This window comes from Carcharhinus amblyrhynchos, chromosome 10 (assembly GCF_965287045.1).
Source record: "Carcharhinus amblyrhynchos chromosome 10, sCarAmb.v2.hapA, whole genome shotgun sequence".
In the NCBI taxonomy this organism is placed as follows: domain Eukaryota; kingdom Metazoa; phylum Chordata; class Chondrichthyes; order Carcharhiniformes; family Carcharhinidae; genus Carcharhinus; species Carcharhinus amblyrhynchos.
In genome coordinates, this window is record NC_137333.1 from 47,664,775 (window position 1) to 47,682,160 (window position 17,386).

Consider the following 17,386-nt stretch of genomic DNA (forward strand, 5'->3'; position numbering starts at 1 on the left):
ATCTGGCAGCTCATTCCACACTCCCACCACTCTCTGTGTGAAGAAGCCCCACCCTAATATTCCCTTTAAACTTTTCCCCCTTCACCCTTAACCCATGTCCTCTAGTTTTTTTCTCCCCTAGCCTCAGTGGAAAAACTCTGCTTGCATTCACTCTATCTATACCCATCATAATTTTATATACCTCTATCAAATCTCCCCTCATTCTTCTATGCTCCAGGGAATAAAGTCCTAGCCTATTCAACCTTTCTCTGTAACTCAGTTTCTCAAGTCCCAGCAACATCCTTGTAAACCTTCTCTGCACTCTTTCAAACTTATTAAATCCTTCCTGTAATTAGGTGACCAAAACTGCACACAATACTCCAAATTTGGCCTCACCAATGTCTTATACAACCTCACCATGACATTCCAACTCTTATAGTCAATACTTTGATTTATAAAGACTAATGTTCCAAAAGCACTCTTTACGACCCTATTTACCTGTGACGCCATTTTTAGGGAATTATGTATCTGTATTCCCAGACCCTCTGTTGGTGTCCTACCATTTACCTTGTATGTTCTACCTTGGTTTGTCCTTCCAAAGTGCAATACCTCACATTTGTCTGCATTAAACTCCATCTGCCATTTTCAGCCCATTTTTCCAGCTAGTCCGAATCCCTCTGCAAGCTTTGAAAACCTTCCTCACTGTCCACTACATCTCCAATCTTTATATCATCAGCAAATTTGCTGATCCAATTTACCACATTATCATCCAGATCATTGATATAGATTGCAAACAACAATGGACCCAGCACTGATCCCTATGGCACACCACTAGTCACAGGCCTCCACTCAGAGAAGCAATCCTCCACTACCACTCTCTGGCTTCTTCCACTGAGCCAATGTCTAATCCAATTTACTACCTCTCCATGTATACCTAGCGACTGAACCTTCCTAACCAACCTCCCATGCGGGACCTTGTCATAGGCTTCTCACCTTAAACCTATGCCATCTAATTTTAGACTCCTCTATCACCGAGAAAAATTGTTAATTTTCTGTCTCATCTATGCCCCTCATTATTTTATAGACCTCTATGAGAGCACCCCTAAGCCTCTTATGCTCCAGGGAAAAAAGTCCCAGCCTATTCAGCCTCTCCTTATAACTCAAACCATCAAGTTCTGGTAGTATTCTAGTGAATCTTTTTCGTGCTCTTTCTAGTTTAATAATATCCTATCTATAATCGGATGACCAAAATTGTACACAGTATTCCAAGTGTGGCCTTACCAATGCCTTGTACAACTTCAACAAGGCATTCAAACTCCTGTATTCAATGTTCTGACCAATGAAACCAAGCATGCCGAATGCCTTCTTCACCATTCTGTTCACCTGTGACTCCAATTTCAAGAAGCTATGAACCTCTACCCCTAGATTCCTTTGTTCTATAATTCTCCTCAACTACCTTTAACTAAGTCCTACCAAAATGCACCACCTCACATTTATTTAAATTAAACTCCATCTGACATTCATCAGCCCACCAGTCCAATTGATCAAGATCCCACTGCAATCCTAGATAATCTTCTTCACTGTCCACTATGCCATGAATCTTGGTGCCATCTACAAACTCACTAACCATTTCTTCTAAATTCTCATCCAAATAATGAGTATAAATGACAAATAACAGTGGATCCAGCATCGATTCCTGAGGTACACTGCTAATCACAGGCCTCTAATTTGAAAAACAAATAACCACCTTCTGTCCTCTGTCGTCAGGCTAATTTTGTATCCAGTTGGCTACTTCATCCTGGATCCCATGAGATTTAACCTTATGCAACAACCAACCATGCAGTACCATGTCAAAGGCCTTGCTAAAGTCCTTACAGACAACATTGACTGCACTGTCCTCATTTAGTTTCTTGGTTACCCCTTCAAAAATCTCAAATTCGTGAGACATGATTTTCGACTCACAAAGTCATGCTGATTGTCCCCAATCAGTCCTTGCCTCTTTAAATGCCAATAAATCCTGTCTCTCAGATTACCTTATAACAACTTACTCATTACAAATGTTAGGCTCACGGCCTGTAGTTCCCAGCTTTCCTCTACAGCCCTTCTTAAAAAAAGGCACAACATTTGCCACTCTCCAATCTCAGGCATCTCATCTGTAGCTGTCGATGATTCAAATATCTCTGCTAGGGGACCCACAGTTTCCTCCCCAACCTCCCACAACATCTACCGGAATGTGCTTTAAGACTTCCAGCACCTCCTTCTCTGTAGTATGTACACTCCTCAAGACAACACTCTTTATTTCTCCAAGTTCCCTAACATCCATGCCTTTTTCCACAGTGAATACTGATGAGACATATTCATTTAGGATCTTACCCATCTCTTTTGGATCTGCATATAAAAAATCTTGTTAACATATCTTGATAGTTACTCAGGAAATGTTAGACAGTCTAAAACCTAGTCTTACACCTGGTTAACTACACAGCCCCCCCTCCCCCCACCAATCACCAACTATCCCTGCCACCTTGACCTAACCTGACTGTTTATCTGACCCACCGACAACCCCTTGGACCTACCCTACTCTAAGACCTGATTATCCTGCGCAACCAGACTCAACCATCCTCCGCCCACCCAATTAGCCTCACTGACCGCACCCAACTAAACCCCACCTCAAGCATATTCAACTACCTATCAAACCTGACTACCCACTTAAACCCAACAACCATGTGACTACCCCAACCCATCCAACAATCCACAATCTGGCCTAACTGCATGCTCACTTACCCACCCACCTCACCTATTCACCTATCCACCCATCCATTCGCTCACCCATTCACTTACCCATTCATTCATCCATTCACTACCCCACACTCAAACAATGGGCCTTTAAACTTGCCAGATGGAATATGGAGATAATGGTCATGAAATCCTAGCTCTGCTGCAGGGGATTCAGACACTTACCTCAAGGGTCCAGATCACTGAAGAAATCTGATGCCAAAATACCAGGAAATATTTAGTACCCTGAGGGGTTTGACAGCAAACTTTTCACAATGACTGAAATATGCAACGGTTTTGCCCCAGCTTAAGTCAGAGGTTTACACAAGGATGGATAGCAAACTGCCAACCATGGAGAAATTGGTCAGCTTCATGAACACTGCAATGACTCACAGCATGGAGTATAATGTTAGCAAGTGTGAGGTTATCCACTTTGGCAGAAATAATAGTAGGAGGGATTATTATTTAAAAGGCGAAAAACTGCAGCATGCTACGGCGCAGAGGGACCTGGGGGTCCTTGTGCACGAGTCGCAAAAACCCAGTCTGCAGGTGCAGCAGGTGATCAAGAAGGCGAATGGAATGTTGGCCTTTATAGCGAGGGGGATAGAATATAAAAGTAGGGAGGTCTTGCTGCAATGGTACAGGGTACTGGTGAGGCCGCAGCTGGAGTACTGTGTGCAGTTTTGGTTGCTGCACCTGCGGAAGGATATAATGGCCTTGGAGGGAGTGCAGAGGAGGTTCACTAGGCTGATACCGGAGATGAGGTGGTTGGACTATGAAGAGAGACTAAATAGACTGGGTCTGTACTCGTTGGAGTTTAGAAGGATGAGGGGGGATCTTATAAAGACGTATAAGATAATGAAGGGGTTGGATAGGGTACAGGTAGAGAGATACTTCCCACTTAGAAAAGATAGCAGGACTAGAGGGCACAACTTTAAGATAAGGGGGGGGAGGCAGTTTAGATCAGAGTTGAGGAGGAACTTCTTCACTCAAAGGGTGGTGAATCTCTGGAATTCTCTGCCCGTTGAAGTGGTGGAGGCTACCTCGCTAAATATATTTAAGTCACGGGTAGATAGGTTTTTGATAGACAAGGAAATTAAAGGTTATGGGGAGAAAGCGGGAAAGTGGAACTGATCCACTTCAGATCAGCCATGATCTTATTGAATGGCGGGGCAGGCTCAAAGGGCTAGATGGCCTACTCCTGCTCCTATTTCTTATGTTCTTATGATAAAACGTCTCTTGACAGCTCACACTAATGCAATGGAAGCTCAAACATTTGCTATCTTGGCACTGGGTTCTAAATTGCCCTCTGGTTTTCAAATCATGAATGACAGCATAGATAGAGGTCTTGAAACCCTCGCTTCATTCATGTACTCTGGTTTAGTGCAGAATAGAAGTTCTGAGGCACAGGCCCTGAAAAGGCACCTATAGAATAACTACTGCCCTGTAGCAGTTATATCATGATGTGGATATGCCGGTGTTGGACTGGGGTAAACACAGTAAAAAGTCTGACAACATCAGGTTTCAGTCCAACCGATTTATTTGATAGTAAACTTACTAGCTTTCGGGTTAGCCCCTTCGTAAGGTGAATGGAGAGTTCTGGCCTCAGACAAAGCATATCTCTGACGGTCTCAACAGGAATCTTGGGTTCATGTCGCACTATCTGTAACCTCCGTGACTTGCCTGGGTTTGCAAAACCTCACTTACTGTACTGTCTGGAGACAATACACATCTCTTTAACCTGTGAGCAGTGCTCCTTCCACTCACATTGTTAGCCACTTTAAGACTTGAACAGCAGGTTAGGTGTAAAGATTCGCATTCTAATCAGTAATCTGTAAACTGTTTGTGCTTTATATGCTCTGTCTGAGGCCAGAACTCTCCATTCACCTGACGAAGGGGCTAACCCAAAAGCTAGTGAGTTTACTATCAAATAAATCGGTTGGACTGAAACCTGGTGTTGTCAGACTTTTTACTGTAGTTATATCACAGAGCTAGCTGCACCACATTGCACCAACCAAACCAAGATTCTACAATCTGTAGCAGGCCTCACATAGGAGCATGCAAGGCAATGCGAGCACAGTATATGGTCCTTCTGACCTGTCTCCAACCTTTGACACAGTTGACCACACCACTCTCTTCCAATGCCTCCCCACTGTTATCCAGCTGGATGGGACTTCTATTTAACATTTATCTAATTGTAGCCAGATGTACACTTTCAATGGCTTTTCCTCCTGTTCCCACACTGTGGCCTCTTGGGTTCCCTAATGATTTATCTTTGGCCGCTCCTATTTTTCATGATTACCCTTAGTGGTATCACTCACTGTGTAAACTGACAACACCCAGATGTGCCTCGCCACCTCTTCTGTCTTCTCCACTGTGGGTAAATTATCACATTGCTTATCCAACATCCAGAACTGGATTAATAGAAATTTCCTCTAATTAAATACTGCAAAGACAGAAGCCACTATTTTTGGTTCATGCTCCAAACAAACATTGTTGCCTAGATACTGACTGTATCCCTCTCCCTAGCAACTATTTGAGACTAAGCTGGATTGTTAGCAAATGGTGTCAAACTGGCACCATTCTTAGCTTCTAACAACATACATGTCACATTACTAAGACCACCTTTTTTCTCCTCTGTAACATCACTCAATCCCACCCCTGCCTTAGCTCACTAGTTTTATGATTCCATGCCCCTTTTATGGCACAGAAGGAGGCCACTCCTCAATTTCATGTTGGCTTGCTGCAGAGCAATTCAGTCAATCCTATTCACCTTAGTTGTGCCAGTTTATTTCTTTAAAGTGCCCATCCAATTTCCTTTTGAAATTATTGTTTCTGCTTCCATCACCCTTCTGTGCAATCAGTTACACGTCATTTTATATACTGCACATTTCCCTTCCTTTTATGCCCAAAATCCTAAATCTGTGTCCAGTAATCCTTGCACCATCAACAAATGAAAAGAGATTTTCCTTGTCTACCTTATCTAAGCCTGTCATAATCTTGCACACTTCTATCGAATCTCCCCTCATTTTCTTTGTCCAAGGAGAACAATTCCGATTTTTCCAAGCTAACCCTCTATCTGAAATCCTTATCCGTGGAACCACTCTAGTAAATATCCTTTACAGCTTTTCAACATCCCTCACATTCTTCCTTAAGTGAGATAACTAGAACTGGATGCAATATTCCGGTATTATAACATACAAATCTCTGAGTTACCTTCACTCATTTAAGTCTTCTGGACTATCCCTAATATTAATCTCTCCAGTATTGATATCCATTCCTACAGTATCTGGGCCTTCTGAAATTTATTCCCTATGCCTTGGCTCCTGTCTACCTAATTTTCCTCCTTTAAGATATTTGTTAAAACCTACCTCTTTGAACAAGCTTTTTATTCATCTGACCTAAAAGCTCCTTTCGCGGCTTGGTGCCACATTTTTATAGAATCATAGAATCCCTGCAAAGCAGAAGGAGGCCATTCAGCCCATCCATTTTATAATACTCCATTGAAGCGTTTGGGGCTTTTTAATCACATTACAGGCATTATATAAATATTAATTATTGTTTATCCTGGGAACCCTGTAATGTGTGTGAGGTTTACTGCTCTCTTATCCTGCTTTGGTCCATCAAGAAATTCTTGAGCTATTCCTTTTAGAGAAAAGAGAATCCAACACTTTCCTGATCATGCAGTGTATAGTGAACTGTGAAATGTCGCTATGGTCATCTGCCTCAGCTTTGGAAAACGCCATAGCATAGAATTCAGAAGCATGGTAACCTCAATATGTGCAAATAGTGCTGCCCATGACCTATTTTAGGTCTCCAGTTCCGACTGCATCAGGTGAGAAATCTCAGTTACAATCTTCCTCATGAAATATAGGATCTTATACATTCCTCCCTGGCCAAGGTGAGGTATGAAAAGTGCACCCTCAAGACCGATGGGGGGTAGGACCTTCTTCTCCCAGCTGCTCCTGCCCATTCCTTCTTCTTTACTGCTGTTCCTCCACCTACAATCTCAAAAGCAGACTTAACAGAGCACCCATGAAGGCAATGTAGTTTTTAGAAGGCAGTTAACCATTCCTGAACTTGCAAAAAGTTCTCCTAGTGTTAAGAATTCATTGTGCAATGGAGAAAGTTGCCAAAACATCTCCCAGAGATAAAAAACAGAACAGGCCAGCAACTAACTTCGGTAATTCAACAAAACCTTTGGTCATTTCCTTACATGAATCAGTGTCAAATCTGGTTTAACGATACTCCTATCAAGCACCTAAGGGCATTTTACAACATCAAGATAGTACATAAATACAGGTTGTTGCTATATGGAAGGAATGCTCCCAATTACATTGTAGGGTGCTTTGAGCCCGTTAACACCATCATTTACAAGGAGTAAATTAATTTCACCTTCTACCTTGTGTACAAAACAATTCACTTCTTGTCGTAGACTTTTATGAATTCATGCTCTGGGTATGAAACTTTTGACAATGCAAAATTACAATTCTGGCACAGAAACCAGCAGACTCAACAGTATTTTCTATCATTAATTTTAATCCCATGAGGTCCATTGACTTCCATATTCAGATGCACCTGCAGTGCCTTATACTCTATGCAAGGAAACAAACCTGTAAAATTTGCATTTTTCTCATGAGCTGTAACAAAACCATTTTTTTTAAATGTAAGGCTATAAATTCAGGATGCCAAACAATATGTAAAGGATCTTAAAATATATTTTATTTCTCACAACTTTTCTTGTTGTCAATTCCATGGTGCGATTTTTTTATATACTGATATTTTATGCAATATTCCATTAACAGTTAATGACTATATATATTGAATAGTTTGCCAATTTTATAATGTCAAATGGAATATCACCCACCATCTTAATAGTATCAGAACATTGTAGATACATTGACATTTTCACCTGTTAAAATTAAGCAAGGCCAAAATTTGTTGATATGTGTCAATATGTGTTCTCCTCCACCTTCTTCCATCAGAAAAAAGATACAGAAGTCTGAGGTCACATACCAACTCAAGAACAGTTTCTTCTCTGCTGCCATCAGCCTTTTGAATGGACCTAGTTTGCATTAAGTTAATCTTTCTCTACAACCTAGCTATAATAGTAACACTACATTCTGCACTCCCTCATTTTCTTCTCCATGAACAGTATGCTTTTTCTGTATAGTGCACAAGAAACAATACTTTTCACTATATGTTAATACATGTGACAATAATAAATCAAATCAAATTAAAAAAGTACAAATTTATAAAATTAATGTTAAATTATTGAAGAAATTATGTAATTGAGCGAAGGACTCTTACCTGTAAACTGCCGTTTAGCCTGCACTGCTTTGAATGAGTCTCTCCATTTTCACGGGCAATCTGTAACTTACATGCCTCTTTAGCTTGCTTTAGCTGATGCTTTTGCAGTTTCTCATAACTACTTCGTAGCTTATGGAGCTGAAGATACAATAACAAATCAGTAACTGAACTCTCTAAAACAAAGATTACATACTGTAATGACTTCTATCAGGCCAATGAGGCTGGCCCATTGGAACATGGACTTCCTGATTAAGGAGTCAATTGATGAGTCAACCAGGGAGTCTTTTCCTGATATTTAGCCAGGAGTGTCAGTTCCTCTGGCACTCCCAAAGGTAGACTGCTGACTGATAGCATTCTGTGTACTGCTGTTAGAATTGTAAATAAAGGGATTTTGGTGAAGCAACTTCTGCCTCCGAAGACTTATTACACATACTTTGTAGGATTTTCTTCATTCAAGGTTTGAACTTGAGCTGGATCATGCACTGTGGAAAGTACATAATAGGGACGGCCATTTATTGTTCTTTTCAACTTCAGCACATACTGGACATGTGCTATGCTCTTCATTACAAAATTAAAGGGTTATACATATTTCTGAGAAGTAGATTGTTTAGCCAATGCTATTGAATAATTATACAATTACAAAATGGACTTCCCACTTGGACTAAACAAAACGTCAGATGGAATACAATGTGTGGAGTTTACATCTTTGAAGAATGAAGAAAGCTCTGCAAAAATGTAATCTTTTCTCCTTTTCCATTTATTATTCTTAATGTACCACTGGAAAATAACTCAATATTATTCTGATCCAGGAGAAAGAAAATCCTTGCAAGTGGGGCAGAGATTTAAGCTGCTCGGACAGATGTATCAAAGGTTGTATCATCTACAATTAGAATGCTGCTCCCTTGCCACATCCCTCCCTGGCTGGATAATGCCTCTCCCTAGCCCCAAAGACATTGCCCCACTCTCCCATCACTGACCCCCTTATCCACCTACCCTCTCCACTGCTCAGAGTGATCGTGGGCCCCTCCCCCTTCCCCCACTGATCTCAGACAGAGTGGCAGCGGACCCCCTTCCCTCCCATTGATCACAGGCAGAGTGGCAGCGGACCTCTCTTTCCCTCCACTGATCTCAGGAATAGTGGCAGCGCACCCCCCCCTTTCCCTCCACTGATCATAGGCAGAGTGGCAGCAGACCTCTCTTCCCTCCCCCCAAACGCCCCCCATGATCAGAAGCAGGCTGGCAGCAGACCCACCTTTCCCCACCCCATCGATCTCAAGCAGAGAGCCATCAGACACAAGGCACCTCCCCACTAACTGGAATGCCTGAATCAGGCTTGTATGGAGCATGTTTGTTTTGCACCGAATCTGGATGGGCAAACGCGGTGGTAAAGAGAGAACTGCTGGTGAAGTTGGGTGTACAACACATTAAGTCAATTTAAATGCGTGCAAATGTATTTAAATGGCCATCACGCCCATTTTGGGCGTGGTCCTGATTGCCGCCATTTTCGGGCCTTGGTAAAGAGGGAACCAGCGCTGACGCAGGTGTGGGTCATGCTACTCACCTCATGTCCAACTTTACCATATTTTTGCACTGAAAACGGGCGCAACGCGATGGTAAAATCAGGCCCTAACAGTCTGCGGCCAGCTTCCCGGCATGATTGGATTCCTTCCACTCCTTCTACTGGCAAGAATCTCTTTGCCTCATTATTTTTCCTAAGTGCCATAAGACAGCATCTGGTAGCATGCCCAAAAATAGGTGTGATTCTCTTCCATTTTCACCCTCATTTGACACTTCTTGGTAAAACCGGCCTCACTGTGTTTTCTTGGAATTGCTAATCAGATTACATTTTCCACTAATCATTTAGCTTTTTATAACTTGGTGTTCATTTGTTTGGGACTTCGGGATCAAAAATGATAACAATTGGCATGCTTGTTCCCAAAAGGCCTGGCTCAGATTCGGAGGAGATAGAGAAACAGAAGCGATTATAGGTTTTTTTTAAATCCCAAATGGAAGTGGAAATTATATTTTGCAGGAAACATTTGTGCCCAGAGAATTGTTCTGCTAAGATTAAGTGGTAATAATCAATAATCTAGTTTCTATATCTCACTAATTTAGCAAACTGAAACAATATTCAAAGAGAACACATTATGAGTATGACGAGAACATAAAATCACAGACATCAAAAGATTTACAGATCAGATCAGATCGATTGGTGGAAGACTAGATTAATATCCTATTTGAGATATTTCTAGGCTATGCTAAGAGTTCCATCCAATAGACCATTGGCCGGTCAGCTTACATTCATTCTGAAACTTGATGCGGGATTAATTCTGGGCTGTAGAAGTTCACAAGATTGCCAAAGGGAAAGTTCATTGATCCCAGATGGAACAGAAGAAAATTGCCATGTTATATTTCTGATCCCTCCCGTCCCTTAGGGACAACTATTAGATTGCCCGGGTGACACAAGAGTTTACTTGTTGAATGGCTAGAAATTAAACCCCAGTATTATTTCTAGCCATTTAACGAGTAAACTCTTGTGTCACCCTGTCAATCTAATAGTTGTCCCTAAGGGACAGGAAGGATCAGAAATATAACATGGCAATTTTCTTCTGTTCCATCTGGGATCAATGAACTTTCCCTTTGGCAATCTTGTGAACTTCTACAGCCCAGAATTAATCCCGCATCAAGTTTCAGAATGAATGTAAACTGACCAGCCAATCGTCTATTGGATGGAACTCTCAGCATAGCCTAGAAATGTCCACACACAAATTCTCAAAACTTCCACTAGAATTAGGGAAGGCCATGGAATAAACAATTGCCTCATTATTGCCACTCCCATTCTTGGCAAGAATTTGAACTAGGGTAGAAATCAGACAGATTCTGACCCCACTCTAATTCTTGTCATTGCCCAACTTCCAATCATTTTCTCCGCAAGACTTCTGAAAGGAGATGGAGTTGGATAGGAAGCATGACTCTGAAAGAGTATCTTTATTGATTGGTGGCTGCATGTGGGGGAGTCAGTTCTGGGAATCTTTGGGCAAGTGATGATCTGTTTGATTCATTGAGAATCTAAACTTGCTTTCTGTTTCTTTTAAATTAAAAAAAATGCTAAGCATAAAATGCAGAAAGCATAATTTTAATATAAAAAATGTTTAGGTATTTCATATGAGAACATACTCGCTAGATGTGACCCACTTATTTTCCTTTTAGCCTTTAATATACTGATATGATGTTTATTACTCCAATTACAAGTGATGAAAGGGTTATGTACACTAATGAAGTAAAATGCAAAACTCATGTAGCAGTTACTCATTTTTTTTTCAATTTAGCATTACTTTTTATCTGTCAGCTCTTTGGGAGTGGTGGCAATTTTTCTGTTAATTAGTTTTTACTAGTTTTCTAAGTTGGCATGTATATTCAGAAAAGTGAATATTCCTCATTGTACCATAGGTTCTATTTGTGCCTTGTTTACTTGAGCCTATCCACTACATGTAATAACAGATCAAGGTCTCATAAGCCATACCTTGATTCAGAACCTGGCAGAAAGATTGAATCTATAATTTGAAAGAGAATACCTATTTTATGGTACAAGAAAATTCAGTAGGCAAAGTAGAGTCTGACTGATATGCCAGGAACAGATGTGCGTGGGGGAGGAGGATTGCACGATTTGGGGACATACAAACCGGTATCTGAGGGCACCAATCAGAGCCTGATAGCTCTGCATTTGCTAATAGGCTCAATTGCCTCAGCACGCAAAGCAGGCTGACATCAAACTCTGATTGGTTGAGTGCCTTTAGAGTGGGAAAACACTGGTGAATGTTGAGGTGATTAGGAGGGAGAATTGTAGAATCACAGAATCCCTACAAGTGCAGGAGGAAGCCATTCAACCCAATAAGTCTGTGCCAACAACAATCCCATCCAGGCCCCATCTTCATAATCCCACGTATTCACCCTGCTAATTCCCCAGCACTGAAGAACATTTTAGCATGGCCGATCAACCTAACCTGCACATCTTTGGTGCGTGGGAGGAAACCGGAACACCCAGAGGAAACCCATACTGACACAGGGAGAATGTGCAAATTCCACACAGTCACCAAAGGCAGGAATTGAACCTGTGTTCCTGGTGCTAACCACTGTGCCACTGTGCCACTCTGGAGGAAAATTTGAGAAAAATGTTTGAGGTTGAAGCCAAAAGCAGGTTAGAAGCCTCCATAAGTCCCATTTCTGAGGGTGGAAAGAAATTAGAAATTAGTTGATTTTTTGGAAACCTCTTATTCAGGCTATTCTTATGTTTGTGAATTTTTGCCTGACTCTAATGAGGGAAACAAACATTCGTCAATGGGTACGCTCATTGAAGAAATGTTGGAAGAGATATTGCTGATCATGAAACTTCCAAAGCTCATATTAAAGCATTGGTTCAAAGATGTAAATTAATTTGGAAGAATTGATTCTGTGTTATTTCTCAGTTTGAAAAGTTGTTCTTACTGGAGGAAAGTGCTGAGACATGTTGTTGCCACAAACTGCTGTCTTCTTTAGGAATACCTCTAAGAGGACATGATGACTCATCATCGACAACTCAAAGAGATAGTTTTTTAGCCTGCCTTGAGTGTCTCAGTGAATTTGATCAGCTTCTCAAAAAGCGTTTGAAAAGCTATCAGTATTGTGGATCAGAGAAGACCAAATCAACCTTTTAATGCGCAGAACCTTCGATTACTTCATTAACATAATGGCAGAGTGGCTCAGAAACCAATTCACTAATGAAGTAAAAGATGCCAAAATACTTTTCCATATTAGTTAATTCAACACTAGATGTGAATCTTGTGGACCAATTAACATGAATTTTAAGAAATGTGAAAAGCAATGGTGAAGTTGTAGAGTAATTTCTTTGTTTGCCCAGCTACAATCCCAACTGTCTGGAGGTAACAGGAAATCATTGCAAACTTAGGTTTGGACATCAAAAATTGTCATGGACTACGCTTCAATAATGTTGCAAATATGGCAGGAAAATATTCAGGTGTACAAACAAATCCCTGTACATTATTCATCTCATTTTCCAATCACTCCTCGAATGTTATCTGCAACATTGCAGTTGAACCCTGTGGGAAATCTGTATTTTTTTTTCACTTTGATCAAAACATCTAAGTCTTTTTGTTAATTTCCACGCATCAGTGGAATATATTGCTATATTCATGTTTGGAGCAGGCAAATGGAAAACATTTGACAGTAAAAAGTTGAATGGGTCCACTCATGCTGCTGGTATTTGGTTTTGAAAATGAACTTTGTTAGTGTAAAGGAAATGTCTGGTGATGAGAAGTGTACAAGACACAGGAAGTTATTTTTCAATGAAACTAGAAACAATGAAATCACTTTAAAGAGGGAAGAAAAGACCATTTTTGAGACTGTCAATATTATTTGTCACACAATAATGGTGCAATTGCAGAGTAGAAGTGCATCTCTGAAGACAACTGTTGGTTTATTTTGAGTGCTTTTTGGCAGAAGCTTGGATGAGAAAGCTAAAAGCCACTGCAGTAAGAAATTATGTGAACTTTGCAGGGAGGACATAGACACAAATCTTTTTGAAGATCAATGAAATAACACATTCATTTCATCAATAATGATGAGCTTTTTGCTTTGAGATCACATACTGACTTGTACAAATTTGTGCTTGATGGCTTGCAGGCAACCTTTCCAAATGTGGAAACCATTCTGAAAATATTTTTGACTATACCTGTCAAAAATGCTTCTGATTCGATTTGATTTATTATTGTCACATGTATTAACACACAGTGAAAAGTATTGTTTCTTGCACTATATAGACAAAACATAACATTCATAGAGAAGGAAGTGAGAGAGTGTAGGATGTAGTGTTACAGTCATAGCTAGGGTGTAGAGAAATATCAACTTAATGAAAGGTAAGTCCATTCAAAAGTCTGACAGCAGCAGGGAAGAAGCTGCTCTTGAGTCGGTTGGTAGATGACCTTGGACTTTTGTATCTTTTTCCTGAAGGAAGAAAGTGGAAGAGAGAATGTCCGGGATGCGTGGGGTCCTTAATATGCTGGCTGCATTGCCCAGGCAGCGGGAAGTGCAGACAGAGTCAATGGATGGGAGGGTGGTAAATGTTCTTTCAGTTCCTGGCCCACTAATGAGATTTAAAATGGATGTAAATGGACATTTAAATAAGCTATTCATTTCCGCATTGATTTCTGGCCTCAGAGCTGATGGCACTGGAAATCTGGCTGCTGGAGACATGTGGAGGTGGGAAGCCCACGAAATGGCCTCTGTTTGAGTCTGCCGGCCCACTGCACTATAAAAGCAGCACAACGGACTGGGAGAGTCACCCTCTATGTTTTTACCTCTGACGATGTAATTGTTGATTTTGTGCAGAAATTGTGCAGAAGGAAATCTATCTAAGTTGCCATGCCAACAAGGGATAAAGCAAGATAACCTTAAAATGTGTCTGCCTTCCATATTCTCTTGTTTCAATTCTGTTTTTCAAAATGGACCATTGCTGGCCACATATAATGGCTGCAGCTGGTCACATGCCAATAGTTTTAACCACCATTGCTCTCAAGACTAGCCTTTAGAAAGTTACTTCGGTGCAAAGAACAGAATCCTGGAGCCACTCATATTGGGTTTGTACTCACTGGAGACTCAACTCAACACTCGAATTTACAGCAATAACTTCTTGGATTTTGTGAGAGGAGGTAACAAAGTTAACTTTTGAAACTGAATGAGGTGCTGAAATATACAGTGTGACAGCGAATGCATCTTGCTTTTTGGAGTATTTGCTCCTGCACTGGACCAGCTCATTGTCATGCACTGGCTTATGCTGCAGTGATATCATCAGCTGATTTTTTTTTCATCTTGTTGGGGGCATGATGTCATTGGGAGGAAGAACATGATGACATGGGGATGCTCCAGAAATGAATGTGAGAATTAAGCTTTTTAAGTTCATTTATTATTGTCACAAGGAGGTTTACATTAACATTGCAATGAAGTTACTGTGAAAATCCCTTAGTTGCCACACTTGGGCACTTGTTCAGGTGCACTGAGGGAGAATTCAGCATGGGTCAATGCACCTAAACAGCATATCTTTCAGACTGTGGGAGGAAATTGGAGTACCTGAAGGAAACCCACACAGACACAAAGAGAACGTGCAGACTCCGCACAGACTGTGATCCAAGCAGGAATCGAACCCGGGTCTGTGGCGCTGTGGGGCAGCAATGTTAACCACTATGCCACCAAGTGAGAATGGGGCAACACAAAGTGTAAGTCTGCCACTGGCCAGGAGGAGCCATCGCCACTCCAGGGTCCATTTGATCACATCATATGTATCAATCCACTTTTAATCAATGTTAGCTCAGGAGATTTGGTAGCTGTAGAAATAATGTAAGGATCACTGCCTCAGTTCCTGAATAGCTGCCACATTTAACTCCAAATGGTGATCAACAGCATGCTTACACATAAATAACAAATTAAGACTTATTTATACTTGGCAATGAATTTGAGCTGTTCTGATAAGCCAAACACCTGCTAACTGGTTAACTAAGCAATCTCTTGACAAAAAACTCTAAAGAACCAGTTTTATAAGTATTGATGGGAGACAGAAGTGCCATAGGAGTTATCAGTGCTACAATATTGTTTCTCTATTCATGACCTGTTTTCCTTTAAAGGACAGCTCCCTCATGGGATTTTGCACGAAATCTTCAGAAGAGTGGCAACCCATGTCAGATTTCCACCCTGCTCCCATTTGCTTACTTTGCACCATAAATCTGCACTTTTGGTCTGGATTTCCAAAATGGGGCTCCTGAAAAATGTGGGGGGTGATTCTCCCAGCCAATGACACCCAGTGGAAAGCCCGTTACACAGCCTCTGCTTGAGTCGTCCAGTCCACTGCGCTGCGATCAGTGGGAGAGGGAAGGAAGGGGGTGATCTGGGCTGGCCATCCGGGTGGTGGTGGAGGTGAAATTGGGGCTGCTGGGGCAGGTGAGGGTATGTGTTGGGACTGCCAGATTTGGGGGAGGTATCGGGGGGGAGCACTGCGGGGGTTGCCCGGAGATATCTGAGATGCCAGCAGGTGGATGTGTTGGAGGGGCAGCATTGTAAGGTCACAGGATTGGCCAATGTTTGAGCTGGCCAACAATCTGGAGGCCGGCAGTGCAGGGCCACTGCAATTGTGCCGATCTCAGCGATGACAGATCGGCACATGAACAGTAGCCCACTCAGCACTATGCTTCCAGCCTCTCCAGTGGGAACAGGTCCTGCCCACTGATTTTCAGAGTGAATCATGCTAGAACATTCTGCAGTGCTCAGAGTGTGGAAGATTAATTCTGAAAATCACACTAAAAGGATTGATGCGAGTGTCTTCAGTTTTCTTGCAAATTCAGAATTTAGAGTTCTTTTGGAGAATTGCCTGTGAGGAGTCTCCCATTTCAGACAGAGATGAAGAGGACCTTCTTCTCTCAGAGAATTATTAGCCTTTGGAATTCTCTTCTACAGACAATAAGAACATAAGAACATAAGAAATAGAAGCAGGAGTAGGCCATCTAGCCCTTTGAGCCTGCCCCGCCATTCAATAAGATCATGGCTGATCTGAAGTGGATCAGTTCCACTTTCCCGCTTTCTCCCCGTAACCCTTAATTCCCTTGTCTGTCAAAAACCTATCTACCCGTGAATTAAATATATTTAGCGAGGTAGCCTCCACCACTTCAACGGGCAGAGAATTCCAGAGATTCACCACCCTTTGAGTGAAGATGTTCCTCCTCAACTCCGATCTAAACTGCTCCCTCCCTTATCTTGAGGCTGTGCCCTGTAGTCCTGCTATCCTTTCTAAGTGGGAAGAATCTCTCCACCTCTACCCTATCCATCCCTTTCATTATCTTATACGTCTCTATAAGATCCCTCCTCATCCTTCTAAACTCCAACGAGTACAGGCCCAATCTATTTAGTCTCTCTTCATAGTCCAACCCCCTCATCTCTGGTATCAGCCTAGTGAACCTCCTTTGCACTCCCTCCAAGGCCAAAATATCCTTGCGCAAGTGCAGCGACCAAAACTGCACACAGTACTCCAGCTGCGGCCTCACCAGTACCCTGTACAGTTGCAGCAAGACCTCCCCACTTTTATATTCTATCCCCTTCGCTATAAAGGCTAGCATTCCATTCACTTTCTTGATCACCTGCTGCACCTGCAGTAATGGAGGCTTTGTCACTGAATATTTTCAAAGTTGAGTTAGATAGATTTTTGGTTTACAATCGAGTCAAGTTTTATGAGGAAGAGACAGGAAAGTAGAGTTCAGGCCACAATCAGATCAGTCATGGTCTTATT

The 17,386-nt window shown here is 41.6% G+C and overlaps 1 protein-coding gene across 1 annotated transcript in view; it reads right to left on the reverse strand.

The window, feature by feature from the left end:
- The window catches only part of LOC145349369 (deuterosome assembly protein 1-like), a 131,538-nt gene that overhangs the window by 85,485 nt on the left and 28,667 nt on the right, over positions 1–17,386 (reverse strand). Inside the window, exon 6 of the mRNA XM_080197885.1 lies at positions 8,062–8,199. Coding sequence (XP_080054011.1) covers positions 8,062–8,199 — 138 coding nt within the window. The remainder of the gene's footprint in view (positions 1–8,061; positions 8,200–17,386) is intronic.